The sequence below is a fragment of the Chrysemys picta genome, chromosome 17, assembly GCF_011386835.1.
Source record: "Chrysemys picta bellii isolate R12L10 chromosome 17, ASM1138683v2, whole genome shotgun sequence".
Lineage (NCBI taxonomy): Eukaryota > Metazoa > Chordata > Testudines > Emydidae > Chrysemys > Chrysemys picta.
This window is the reverse complement of record NC_088807.1, coordinates 17,712,204-17,725,120: the sequence shown is the minus strand read 5'-3', so window position 1 is coordinate 17,725,120 and position 12,917 is coordinate 17,712,204. Positions and strand designations below refer to the sequence as shown.

Below are 12,917 nucleotides of genomic sequence, written 5' to 3'. Positions count from 1 at the left end.
ATTGAAGCTTCCCTGTTTCCATAGCATTCTCACTGGTGAACGAACCTGTGACGATTAGTGGGAGGCTGCGACCAGGTTTCCCCCCCCCAAGCTTCCGAGAGTGGGATCTCCTGGACACTGCATGTTGATCCAGAGTCCAATCGCTTTGAGATGTCTGGGTTTCCTGGCCGCACCAGGGTTACATGGGAGGAGAGGACAGGAGGAATGGACCCAGGTTCCTGGGTTTCAGCAGCATCATTACCCTGGGTGTGACCATCTGTTCCCCTCCCCCCCCCCCCCACCCCAGATCTACTTCCAGCTGCATCGTGCCCTCAAGATGATCGTAGACCCCGTGGAGCCCCAGGGGGACATGAAGTTCCAGTGGGATCTTAACGCCTGGACCAAGAGTGCGGAGACCTTCGGTGAGCCGTAGGGCTGGGGGTCTCTGGGAGACTCACTGGCTTTGAGACGGTGCGGGCATGTGATGTGGAGGGAAGGGGATTGCAGAGATCCCAGACCGTGTTGACCTCTGTATTTTCTCCCCTCCCCCTCCCCCCCAAAGTTGTGCGCTGTCTGTGCTGGGAGCCCAGTGCCCCGGCTGTCCCTCCTCCCCGGGGGCTGGGTCTTGGCTGGTGAGTGGCTTGTGGCAGGACAGCAGGGGACCACTGTGTATGCAGGTCCCAAGCCCAATGACATGAGCCCTCCTGTCCCATAATGTAAGAGCCAGGGATGGTGTAGAAGTGGCTGATTGTGGGCGGTTGCCACTGCACCTGGGGAGCCTGGCATCAGGGTTCAGCCAACACCCAGGTACTACCCCTGCCCTGTTGGGCACAGTTGAGTGGATCCCGTGTGGAGGGGAGTCAGGCAGAGCAGCTCTTGACCACGCTTCTTGTAGCTGAGCTGTGGGGCCCAGTCCTGCAGCTGCTTTCTGAGCATTGGGATCCACCTGAAATCTTCCCCCTCCCCCCCCTCTCCCACCAGGCACAGCAGGGCCAGCCAAGGGTGGGGAGTGCTGTGGTGCGATGTGGGCATTAAACCAACGCACGGGGCGCCCCCGCTGTGCCATAGGAGCAGATCCCAAATGGCCAGCTTGCCTCAATGGCTCCTTATGCCATCAGTATTTCCAGGAGCTGTCATGGGACACACCCTGCTTGTTGTAGCTTAGACATGTGTGGCTGGGACTGGGTACGCAAAGGACTCTGGAAACCCAGAGGTGGACCTAACTCAGGCCTGGGTGCCCTGTTCCCTGATCGTGTGCTTCTGTTTAAATGCACCCTAACAATGCCCATCCTCTCTCCAGGAACAATAGTCTCAGAGCGGAGCGGCACCCTGCAGGCCGCAGCCCCCAACGCGCAGATCCAGCGTGCCAATGCCACCGGCCCGGCAGCGGCAGGAGGAGGGGTGAAACAGGTCTCCGGCACTCCCCAGGTACTGGCTCCTCTTAAGAATGTCCCTCTCATGGTCCCGAACCGGCCCGAGGCTGCTGTCTCCCAGAGCCAGCCTCCGCTTCTGCAGCCACCAGTGCAGCCCGCCCGGATCCTCACGGCCCCCGTGGTTAAGAGTGGTGCCGGCACCACCTACGTACAGCCCATGCAGCTCCAGTTGGTGCAGCCCCGCGGCCTCCTACAGATGAACGGCCAGCAGCAAGTCATGGGCCAGCTGGTACTCCTGCCCCAGGTCAATGGGACTCAGGTGGGTGCCACGCTCCAGCAGCTACCTGGCAGATGGTGGGGGAGCCTCTCTCCAATGGTAGCAGCAGTGGGGTGGCCCATGCACCAGGCTGTACCCTTTCCATGGGGGTAACAGGCTCTTCTCCCTCTCCCCGCAGGGTGTGCAGCAAGTCTCGATGCAGTCCACCATCGTCAGCAAGGGACAGCTGGCCCCAGGAGCCCTACTGCAGCCCATCGTCTCTTCCAACAGCCAGACAGACTGCTTCATCAGTGAGGGCAGCGCCCTGGCATCCTCCGCTGTGCAGGTGAGCAGGGCCAGGAGAAGCCAGACGGGCACGGCAAGGGGTGTGTCAGGGCCTGTGCCTACGCTGGCTCCACCGTCACTCTGCAGGCTTGTGCTAAGCACATTACAACCCTCCCCCAAGGTTCTTGGAGGGTGTCTTGACAGTAAAGTAAACCCCGCAGCTGGCCCATGCCAGCCAACTTGGGCTGTTTCATTGCTGTGTAGACTTCCAGGTTTGGGCTGGAGCCTGGGTTCTAGGATCTTCTGTGTTGGGAGGGTCCCAAAGCTCAGGCTCCAGTCCAAGCCTGTACATCTACACTGCAAGGAAACAGCCCTGTGAGCCCAAGTCTGCTGGCCCTGGCCAGCCGTGGGTTTTTCTTGTCTGTGTAGACAGACCTACCCTGAGGGTCCCCCTTCGGTGTCCTGCCCCTGGTCCATTGGACACTCACAGAATTTCTGGAGCCTCTATTCCCAAAGGCACAGTACACCACAACTTCCAAGGCAGCTCTGCTTAACACACAGCAACTAAATTTGTGTTTAGAGAAAGCAAGTACCAGTTCATTTGACACAAGTGATACAAATGCTAGAGAACTATGGGAAATGAAGAGTTACATCTGAAGTAAAAATCACAACACACGTTCTAGGGCCTAAACTTAACAAGATGAAGTTTATTAGACAGGAGGGTCTCTCTCCCAAGTTCTTCTCCCAGCATTTAACAGCTTGATGCTGTGATCTTTGTTTTCCCAGAAGCTGGCAGTGGGCTTGCTTACTTCCTAGGTGAAGGATGCAAAGTGAGTCTTACAGTGCAAAAATCCATGGTCATCCCTTGCAAATAGGGTAACCCCAGCTGCTTGTATTTTCCTGTCTAAAATCTCCCCCCAAGTTTGCAATTAACATTTTGCTGAGATGGTAAATAAGCATTCATTGTGAAGTGTGCAACAAACCAGTTAACTTGTGTAGGCAGATGGAGACAAACATTTTCAGCTTGTTTATCAACTTCTGGTGACAAGCCCCCACTCAGACCTTAAGACCATAATTTTACTTCTGGGGAAAATCTGCACCAAAAATGTTAAATTTCTGCACACAATCTTTGAGAAGTTTGCAGAATTCTGCATATTTTTTGTCAAAATAACACAATATAATCATGCCAGTTACAATTATTTTGGTAATTTATTTCAAAATATCTGAGCAAGTAGGTCTGTAATAATACAGACAAAAAAAGATTCAGGAAATGTTTTTTGACAAATAGATTCCTTACTAGGCATATTACAGAATTTTGTGTAATTCATTTAAATTACAATACAGAAGTATTGTCCCTGTGGATGCTCCACTTTAGGTGTTTGTGCACCCCTGCACTTCTAGTCATAGACTTGTAGGGGACTATTCCCATTCCTTCTTTGTGAACAGCCTCTCTGACATGCCTGGTTCTCCAGGTTTTAAATGCTGTCTGATCTGTAGATTGTCAATACCAGTCTCAGATGGTCACTCAGTGTGTTTGTTGTCTGGGAGAGGCCCACATTGCCCAGAAGTGCCACCACTGCAGAAAGCGGACAGCAAGAACTAGAAAAGCTAGGGATCGCCAATTAAAACTTATGATGCTGGAGAAATCCCTTCAACCTGCTTCTGATCCTGAGCACAGGACCCCTCCCCGCCAACACTCACCCGTGGTGGCATTGGACATGGGATCCTCTTCCAAAACAGCTGCTAAGGACCCAGTTCCGCACGAAATAATGGTCTCACGCCTTGCCTCAGAAAAGGCAATCTCCGACCACCAAATCTGGGTACCATTGGCACCCAGAGCCATGGAGCAGCACGATGGCGCCACCTGCTGCAACCAATACATTTCATCAAGTCTACAGCACTAGCAGCAATCACAATGATTCTAATCAAAAGCCTGCCTCCTCCATCGACGCCAAGCGTGCCTGTGCTGCAGCAGTTTGTTAGCCAGGCAGACCTCTTCACATCACATCACGTCCACTCCAGGAGCGCCTCTCTTCGGTACTGACGGTAGCCCCCAGAAGCCCTTGAGGAGGAAGCAGAAGCAATTGAAGAGCCACCACAGGGTGGCACCATCCCATCCACCCACATCTTTGTCGCCTGACACAACAATAATGCCGCCTCCTCCGACATCAGGCGATGACTTTAAATCCTTCCAGGAATTATTTAAAGGAGTGTCTGACTCCCTCAACATTTCCTTGTCAGAGCTGCTGGAGAGACAGCATGAGCAGACATATTCTCCATACATCTCCTCCTGCTAAGATTGCACTACCCATCAATGCTGCCATCATGGATCCAGCCAAAACTGTCTGGCAGATGCCAGCTACAGCTCCACGTTGTGAAAGATCAGACAAGAAGTATTATGTCTCAGCTAAGGGAGCTAAGTTTTTGTTCACTCCCCCCTCCCCCACCCCTAATTCATTGGTGGTGGCAGTTAATCAAAGGGGAGAGCAACGTCTGACTAGGACCACCCCTTATGATAAAGATTGGAAGTGCCTAGACCTCTTTGACAGAAAGGACTATTCCACGGCAACCCTCCAGTTTCACATAGCAAACTATTCTGCATTACAGGCAAAGTACACACATTTTTGCACAAATGACGACAACTTTTATTGAACATCTTCCAACAGGTAAAGAACAATATAAAGCTAACATAACAGAAGGCTTCCCCAGAATGGCCTTACAGGCTTCCTTGGACTCCACTGACATGGTGGCCCGCTCTGTTGCCCCCTCCATAGTCATGCCGCGGGCATCCTGGCTCCACCTTTCAGGCTGCCCCAAGGAAGTTGAGGCGACGGTAGAGGACTTACCTTTCAAAGGTCAAAAACTGGTCGCAGAAGGCACAGATGCAACCTTACACACACGAATTCCAGTGACACATTGAAAACCCTAGGAATATATGCCCCTGTGAACAAAAAGAAACAGGGCAGACTTTATACCCAATGCTTCTGCACTGCCCTATCTGCCCAACCTCAGATGACATGACCAGCACCACAAACAACATCAGACGAGACGCCAACAAGCCCCAAAGCAGTCAGCAGTGTCTCAACCATCCACTTCCAGACAAGCATTTTGAAGTATTGGTCGAGGGCACGAGAGCCTCACATACTCCACTGCCAAAGTTCCTCATCTCCTGCCCATTTGGGGACTACCCAACACCCTTCTACCCGGTCTGGGCAACCATTACATCAGACAAGTGGGTTCTGGAAATTATACGCAAGGGCTCTTCTATCCCTTTTCCTCTATCCTGCCTACCCACCCCCCTGGCCCATCTCATGAGCACCTGTTAAAGCAGGAAGTAAACCACTTCCTACAACTAGGTGCTGTAGAACCTGTACTTACAGGGGGAGCAGATTTTATTCACACTACTCTCACTCAGAAGAAAACAGGTGGATGGAGGCCCATCTTGGACTTGCGCAAGCTAAACCATTTGTCAGAACACAGCACTTCAAGATGATAACCCTAGCAACCATAATTCCAGCATTGGAGAAAGGAGATGGGCTGTTGGCCCTTGACCTACAAGATGCCTATTTTCATGTCACTATTCATCCCGTGCCCAGAAGGTTCTTTCAGTTCACGCTTGGGAACCTCCACTACCAGTACAGAGTGCTCCCATTCGGATTATCCACAGGTATTATCCAAGGTCCTTGTCATGCAGCATGCCTTCTCAGACAAGGTGTGATATTTCCCTTCTTAGATGACTGCCTCCTAAAAGCTTCCACGTACCAGGCTGCAGTCAATGTCCTTCACATCACAACAACCTTATTTACAAAATTAGAATTACAAATCAACATTCAGAAATCTACCCCACTTGCCTCCAGCATTTATTATAATGTTAAATTAAACACACTTTTTTATATATTTATTAGGGGGGTTGCACTCAGAGGCTTGCTATGTGAAATGGGTCACCAGTAAAAAAGTTTGAGACCCACTGTCTTAGGGCATATGCCGGGCCACCACGTTTGTTGTGAAGCATGCCAGGCTTCATATGAGGTGTCTACAAACCTGGCTTCATACTGTCTATACTCCCCCACAAGCACTCCATCCATAGACTGACAATGCCCAGTGGGGTAAAAAGACTCATTCACATGGTGGCCAAAAAAACATTTGTACAGGTGTTCCATTCTGACACCCCATCGGTAATGATCACCAAAGACGCCTCCCTTGTGGGATGGAGGAGCACACTTGTCCAAGAATACCATCCAAGGCTGGTGGTCCCTTGCGGAATCCACCCTCCACATAAATGTATTGGAACTCAGGGCGTTTCGAAATGCATGCTGCCACTGATATGCAACAACTGTCCAGATCCTCATGAACAACTTGGCCACTGTGTTCTACATAAATTGCCAAATTATCTTACCTGCTCTGCGCAGAAGCAGTTCACTTTTGGGAATGGTGCATCTCCAAAAGCATAGATCTCGTTGCAGTCTACTTACTGGGAAGCCAGAATGTCACAGCAGACAACCTAAGCAGACGCTTCTCGCAAATGCACAAATGGGAACTGGCCCCAGGAATCCTGAAAACTGTATTCCTCCAATGGGGTTTTCCCTCAGTAGACCTTTTTGCAACATATCACAATGCCAAATGGCCCCAATACTGCTCCCAGGCAGGGCTTGGACCCAATTCCCTGGGGGATGCCTTCCTCATGAAATGGGAAACCCCCTTGATGTATGCCTTCCCCCCCCAACTCCACTATTGAGCCGTGTACTTCTCAAGATAAAAAAGGACAAATCCAGAGTAATCCTAAGTGCATCAACATGGCCCCAGACAAACATGGTTCCTATACCTTAATCAGATGGCCACAAGACCACCATGGACCCTTCCCCTTGTGCATTACCTGCTGACGCAGGACATGGGACGCCTCCGCCACCCCAATATTCTGATTCTCCGTCTCAAGGCATGACTAATCCATGAATGACAAACCAGGGAAGTACAGGATATCTTACTGAACAGCTGGCGACTGACACGGAAAACATAGGTGCACAAGTGGAAACGTTTTTCCATATCGTGCAGGGACATACAAGTTTCTCCACAATGAGCATCACTACCCACAATACTGGAATACATGCTGATGCTCAAATCTGGTCTTTCCGTTAGTTTACTCAGGCCTTGTGTACGTTAAAGGGAAAAGTCTAAGCTATGCAATTTGAGTTGTGAATAGCATAACTCAAATTGACGTAGCTTAGATCTACATACCGCGGGGTCCACACTACGCTCTCCTGTCAACTCCCCTTACTCTTCTCAATCCAGTGGAATACAGGAGTCGACAGGAGAGCGATTGGTGGTTGATTTAGCGGGTCTTCACTAGACCTGCTAAATCGTCCATCAGTGCATCTGATCACCGCTCTGGTAAGTATAGACAAGGCCTCAACGTGCATTTATCTGCCATTACCACTTACCACTCTAAGATAGATGAACTCACTGTCTTCGCCCACCCTCTAACTAAACGCTTTCTCAAAGACCTACAGAATACTTAACCCACACTAAGACTCCCCCAACCCTTATGGGGGACCTCAACCGTCTTCTCGGTACTCTCATGGGCAAACCCTTCGAGCCATTAGCTACCTGCTCGCTGTTACACTTATCCATGAACGTCGCCTTCCTAGTGGCGATCACGTCTGCAAGGAGCGTGGGAGAGCTGGGTGCCCTAATGGTAAACCCACCCTGTACCATATTCGTCACGGACAAGGTAATCTTACATCCACATCCATAATTTATACCCAAGGTTGCTGTCTTCTTTCATCTCAACCAACCCATCTACTTATCTGTATTCTTCTCAAAGCCGCACGCCGACAGCAGGGAAGCGTTCCTTCACATGCTGGATGTTTGTAGAGCGCTTGCGTTCTATATAGAAAGAACAGACATTCAGAAAATCATCCCAATTTATATCCACAACAGAACGTTCCCAAGGCCAAACCATTTCCAGACAGCGACTCAGGATAATCTGATCAAGTCAGTTCCATTTCACCAAAAACATGATCTGGAACCTCCTTCTGTACTTAGCACGCACTCTACCAGAGCTATATCCACACGAGTAGCTTTTCTCAGTCGTACCTGTCATTGACATTTGTAAAGCAGCTACTTGGGCATCAGTCCATACATTTACCAAACGTTATGCTTTAGAGCCACGTTCAGCTGCTGATGCGTGCGTCAGCATTCAGGACCTCCGAAGCCCCTCCTCTCCAAAGAGGGGCACTGCTCTACAGTCACCTAAAGTGGAGCACTCACAGGGGCACTCCTTGAAGAAAAGGTTACTCACCTTGTGCAGTAACTGAGGTTCTTAGAGATGGTTGTTCCTGTGGGTGCTCCACTACCCCTCTCCTCCCCTGTGCTTTGGGGTTTTTCTTCGATCCTCTCGGGTAGAGAAGGAACTCAGGGGCGGTTTGCTGTGTGCTCTGTGTAGCCGCTCAGAGTGGCGTGAGATGGCTGCTGCGTGTGCATGGCCAACCGGGGCACTGCTACTACAAATATCCGACTAGAAGTGCAGGGGCACACAAACACCTAAAGTGGAGCACCCATAGGGACAGCCATCTCAAAGAACCTCAGTTATTGCACAAGATGAGTAACCTTCTCTTCCTGCTCCTGTCAGAAGCAGTGTAAGGGCTTGGGGGAGTCAGGGGTAACAGAGGAGCTGAGAGAGGGAAGCAGCCTAGGAGTGAACCTGGAAAGCTTTGGGTGTGGGTGGGAGTGTTTTTTTCTTGGGGGATGAGGGGGAATTGTTAGGGTGTAGGGAGGCCTCCTCCAGGCAGTCCCTGGTTGACTCCAAGCCTTTCCCATTGTCAGGCACGACTGCCCCTGTCCCAGTACCCCTCATCCCCATAGGTCTCTGCAGCCCCTGTCCCCAGGCTTAATGCATGCTCCAGTTTATCCCTGCCACTAGCCATTCTGAACCCCAGTCTGTGACACCCCCCAAGCAGCCCTGTGTTCCCCACTCTGTCCTAAACTGGCTCCGTTGGCAGGGTGCTGTGATGAACTTCTACTCCTGGGGAATTCTGCAGCACTGGGCATAGAATTTTGTACTTTCCTGCATAAAAAACATTTTGCCTAAGGGCTGCAATTCTGCCTTTTGCCCACCAGAGTGCACTGTTGTGCTAGAACAGCTGGCATGAATGCAGCTGGCTGTTCTGGCAGCACATCGGCCTCTGGTGGGCAACCGGCGGAACTGCAGTACTTAGGCAAAAATTTCAGGCGGGAAAATACAAATTCTGCATGTTCTCAAATGTGCAGAATTTCCCCCAGGGAGTAGTAATTTTCAGTCTACAGACAACTCTTCGTGTGCGCGTGCACGCACACACACCTCATGACAATTAAGATGAGACAAGATGGAAGAGGTAATCTTTCGTCCAATAAACTACGCTTCTTGTAAGCTTGGGTGTCTCTCTAATAGAAGTTTGTCCAATCAAAGATATGACCTCACCCAGCTTGAGTCTCTGATATCCTGGGACACCAACACTGCTACAGCAGCACTACATACGACAAGTTGAGCAGTGGGAGACAGGCTTCCAGTATTAACCTGACATGACTCTGGCAAGCTAGTGTATAGGTACCAGACCCAGGAGATTCCTGTAACTGGTCCATTCCTCATGGGGTGCTGAGGATGGATATATGCCGGTACCCAGGGTTGTGTGGCCCCTCAGCACTGCTTGCTGAGAGCATGAGGGAGTTTTGTCTGTGATTGCTATCGATCATCCCCCTGAAATAACAAGCCTTTGGCAACCTACTGCTGTCCAGACAGATAGCAATGGGCTCACACCAATCCCCAGACACTGGGCATGTTCAGCTCCTTATTCACTGAACACTCATTGGATCAACAGGCCTGCTAGTACCATCCACCAGCTTGTAGGATGCAGCTCTCTGGGCCAGCCCTTTGCTTACCACCACGGCATGTAGGCCAGGTCTACACTACAGACCTGTATCTGTATAACTACATCACTTGGGGGTGTGAAAAATACATACAACTGAGTGATGTAGTTATACCAACCTAGCCCCTCCGTGTAGACAGGGTGCTGTGGGAGGGCTTCTCCTGCGGATGTAGCTACCCACCTCTTGGGGAAGTGTCTTCTCTGCCTCCCAGAGATCAAACTTTTGATGTTCGCCTGCCGACATGGGAAACCCCGGCAGCTGCTTCCTTCCTGTTTAGTGTCTCTTTGAAATTCTCACAAGCCTTCACTTGCATCCAGTCCAGACTGTTGTGAAATACACAATACTTAATTTCTGTTTAAACAGACAGCTAGATATGCTACTTGACTGAGACAACCGGTTTGTCACTTTTTGCCGCTGACTAATACCTCAGTACAGACTTCAGGACTATATTTTCAGCAGGCATTCATAGCACTTGTGCATTTGTTCACTGAGATATTGAGCATCAGTGCTGACACCAGTTGTCATTGAGACCTCAGATGCATGTACCAGAATCACGCCACCCCTCTGCACCCCTTTGTCAGTTGGCATTAAGAGGTTCTTGGGTAGAGTGGGCCGGCAGCTGGGAATGGGGGGGCGATCTGGTGGAATTCTCCTTGATGTGTCCTCCTTTTCATTCCTTTGCAGCCCATGGACACCCAGGAGGAAGGCATTGGAGACCTGGGTAAGAGACTGGGGAGCCCGGGGGGGGAGAGCAGAGGATCACCCTGTCCTTGGAGCTCCTGGCTGGCCCCAGAGCGAGGTGTTGGGGGCTCGTCAGAGGGTATGGCATGGCACGGCACCGTGTGGGAGTAGCTCCCCCCTGGGCAGCCGTCCGTCCTATTGTCCTTTCAGCGGCCCACACCCTCCGCAGGGATGTAGTTAGTGTCTCATCAGGGCTGAGCATTAATGCCCCACTGAGATTAATTGGGGAGACCCACCAGCCATCATTCCCTGCAGACTCAGGCGGGCGGCAGGCTGCTGGAAGGCTGCCTTCCCGCCCATGCCAGGGCTAGAAACTCTTCTGGCTCCTTTGGGATTTCCCGTGGCAGCATGGCTGGAGATGGGGGGGCAACCGGGGTGGGGTGGGAGAAAGGCTGCCTGACTAGTGTCTGGCTTCTCTCTCTCCCCAACAGACAGCACCGAGGCCCATGTATCGGGAATGAAGAGGTAAGTCAGCTGAATCCTTGCCCTGGTGTCTGGGGAAGGAGTGGGGTCCTTGTCATGGTGGGGGGAGTGGGGCTGTATTTGTCAGCTTGCTGCATGCTGTCCCCCTTCCTCCTGTGGATCCCCTGTTGCTGTGGCCTCCTCCACCCGGGTGTGGGGCAGGGGTCATGCCTTGATGACGCTGACACCCCTCCCCCCCGTGCTGCATTGCAGGCCCAGACCCTCGGACGGCAATGTCATGCGCAAGGTGCCGCGGGTGAGCCTGGAGCGGCTGGATCTGGACCTGACAGCCGACAGCCAGCCGCCTGTCTTCAAAGTCTTCCCTGGCAACAGTAACGAGGACTACAACCTGATCGTCATTGAGCGTGGGGCCCAGCAGGCTGCCGCCCAACCCCCCAGCAGCATCTTGCCCGGAGCCATAGTCAAGGTTGGTGCTGCCTTGGGATACCTGGTTGGCCTGCTCTAGGGGGCCCGTGCGGGGCTGTGTCCTGGTGGGTGGTGCTGGGCTCTTGGCCATGTGGAAACCAGCCCTGGGGGTGTCCCTGTCCCACTGGGAGTGCGTTGCTGGGCTGCTGGGAGCCAACCCTAACCCTGTGCTGTCCCCCCAGGAGGAGCAGATGGAGGCAGCAATCGATTATCCAGCAGAGGATCCCAGAGACACCAAGCCCGTTGTTCTGCCCCAGGACGTCCTGGCCGCCGAGGGCTCCGTGTCTCGCCTCATCTCCCCCAGCGGCAGCATCGGCTCCAGTCTGGACGTGACACCAGGCCAGAGCCAGGAGGGGGCCATGGAGGCAGCCAATGCTGCCCACTGCAGAGTGTGCCGGAAGGCAGGCTCCGTTGTGATGTGTAACCAGTGTGAGCAGTGCTACCATTTGGACTGCCACCTCCCGGTGCTGCAGGAGATCCCCAGGTACCTATCCCCTTCCCCAGCCCTGGAATGGGAGTGAGGTCTAGTGGTTGGGGAAGGGAGGGGCTGGGAACCAGCACTCCGGGGTTCTATCCCCAGGTCTGGGAGGGGAGGGGGGTCTGGTGGGGTGCTGGGAGCCAGGACTCCGGGGTTCTATCCCCAGCTTTACTATTGATGTACTGAGAGAGCAAATGTTCTCTCGGAAAAGGAGTCCCCTGCTGTCTGGCTGGGAGCATGGGGGGCAATACTCACTCCTCTCATTTGCCCCCCAGTCAGGAGTGGAAGTGCCTGCTGTGCCAGGAACTGCCAGCGCCCGGTGAGGAGGACGGCACCAACTTCCCCGCCTCGGAAGATGAGGGCCCCAATAAACTCTCCCCCTTGGAGCAGAGGGTTCGTGTGTCGGGCTGGGGTCCAAGTGACTGGGATCGGTTTGGAGAGCAAATCTCTCTGCCTCAGAGAGCACCATGCAGGGGGTGGGCGTATGGGCAGAGTGCTCATCCTCTGCTCTCTGGGCTGGCCAGCCTCGTGCTGTCTGGGGGGGCACATGACTGGGCCTGGCCTGGTGCCCCGGGGCCTGGCCTTGCTCTTGTATGATTCCATGGAGCCACAGCCGGGGTTGGGGTGCTGGGTGGCGTCTGGCCTGGCCCTGAGTGGGAGGGGAGGTCGTGTGGTCCCTGCTCCTAACCCTGCTGTGTCCCCCTTGGCCTGGCAGAAGTGTGAGCGTGTCCTGCTGGAGCTGTTGTGCCATGAGCCTTGCCGGCCTCTCCACCGGCTTTCGACCGCCACGGTGAGTTGGGGAGGGGGGCTGTGCTTGATTCACTGGGGGTTGGGGGGTACTTGATGCTGTGTGGGGGATGTGCTCACTTCATGGGGTGTGGGGGGTGCTGAAGGTGGGGGGGGGGCTGCCCTTGATGCATGGGTTGTGGAGAGCCCCAGGCATGAGGCAGTCTCACTAGTACTTGAATGCTGGGACTCTATTCTGGGGAGAAGGTTTCTGGCATGTGGGTTGGCGGGG

At 52.9% G+C, this 12,917-nt stretch overlaps 2 protein-coding genes across 3 annotated transcripts in view; one reads left to right on the top strand and one right to left on the bottom strand.

Annotated features, from left to right (window-relative positions):
* The window catches only part of LOC101945709 (uncharacterized), a 449,899-nt gene that overhangs the window by 284,201 nt on the left and 152,781 nt on the right, over nucleotides 1-12,917 (bottom strand). The gene's annotated exons all lie outside the window — the stretch shown is intronic.
* TRIM28 (tripartite motif containing 28) overlaps nucleotides 1-12,917 on the top strand; it is a 59,372-nt gene that overhangs the window by 44,163 nt on the left and 2,292 nt on the right. Inside the window, exons 8-16 of one of the 2 annotated variants that reach the window (XM_065571540.1) lie at nucleotides 287-401; nucleotides 1,280-1,671; nucleotides 1,808-1,954; nucleotides 10,477-10,513; nucleotides 10,965-10,998; nucleotides 11,209-11,422; nucleotides 11,604-11,905; nucleotides 12,175-12,292; nucleotides 12,615-12,689. In XM_065571540.1, the coding sequence (XP_065427612.1) occupies nucleotides 287-401; nucleotides 1,280-1,671; nucleotides 1,808-1,954; nucleotides 10,477-10,513; nucleotides 10,965-10,998; nucleotides 11,209-11,422; nucleotides 11,604-11,905; nucleotides 12,175-12,292; nucleotides 12,615-12,689 (1,434 nt within the window). The remainder of the gene's footprint in view (nucleotides 1-286; nucleotides 402-1,279; nucleotides 1,672-1,807; nucleotides 1,955-10,476; nucleotides 10,514-10,964; nucleotides 10,999-11,208; nucleotides 11,423-11,603; nucleotides 11,906-12,174; nucleotides 12,293-12,614; nucleotides 12,690-12,917) is intronic. The other variant, XM_005311859.4, reaches the window with a different exon arrangement.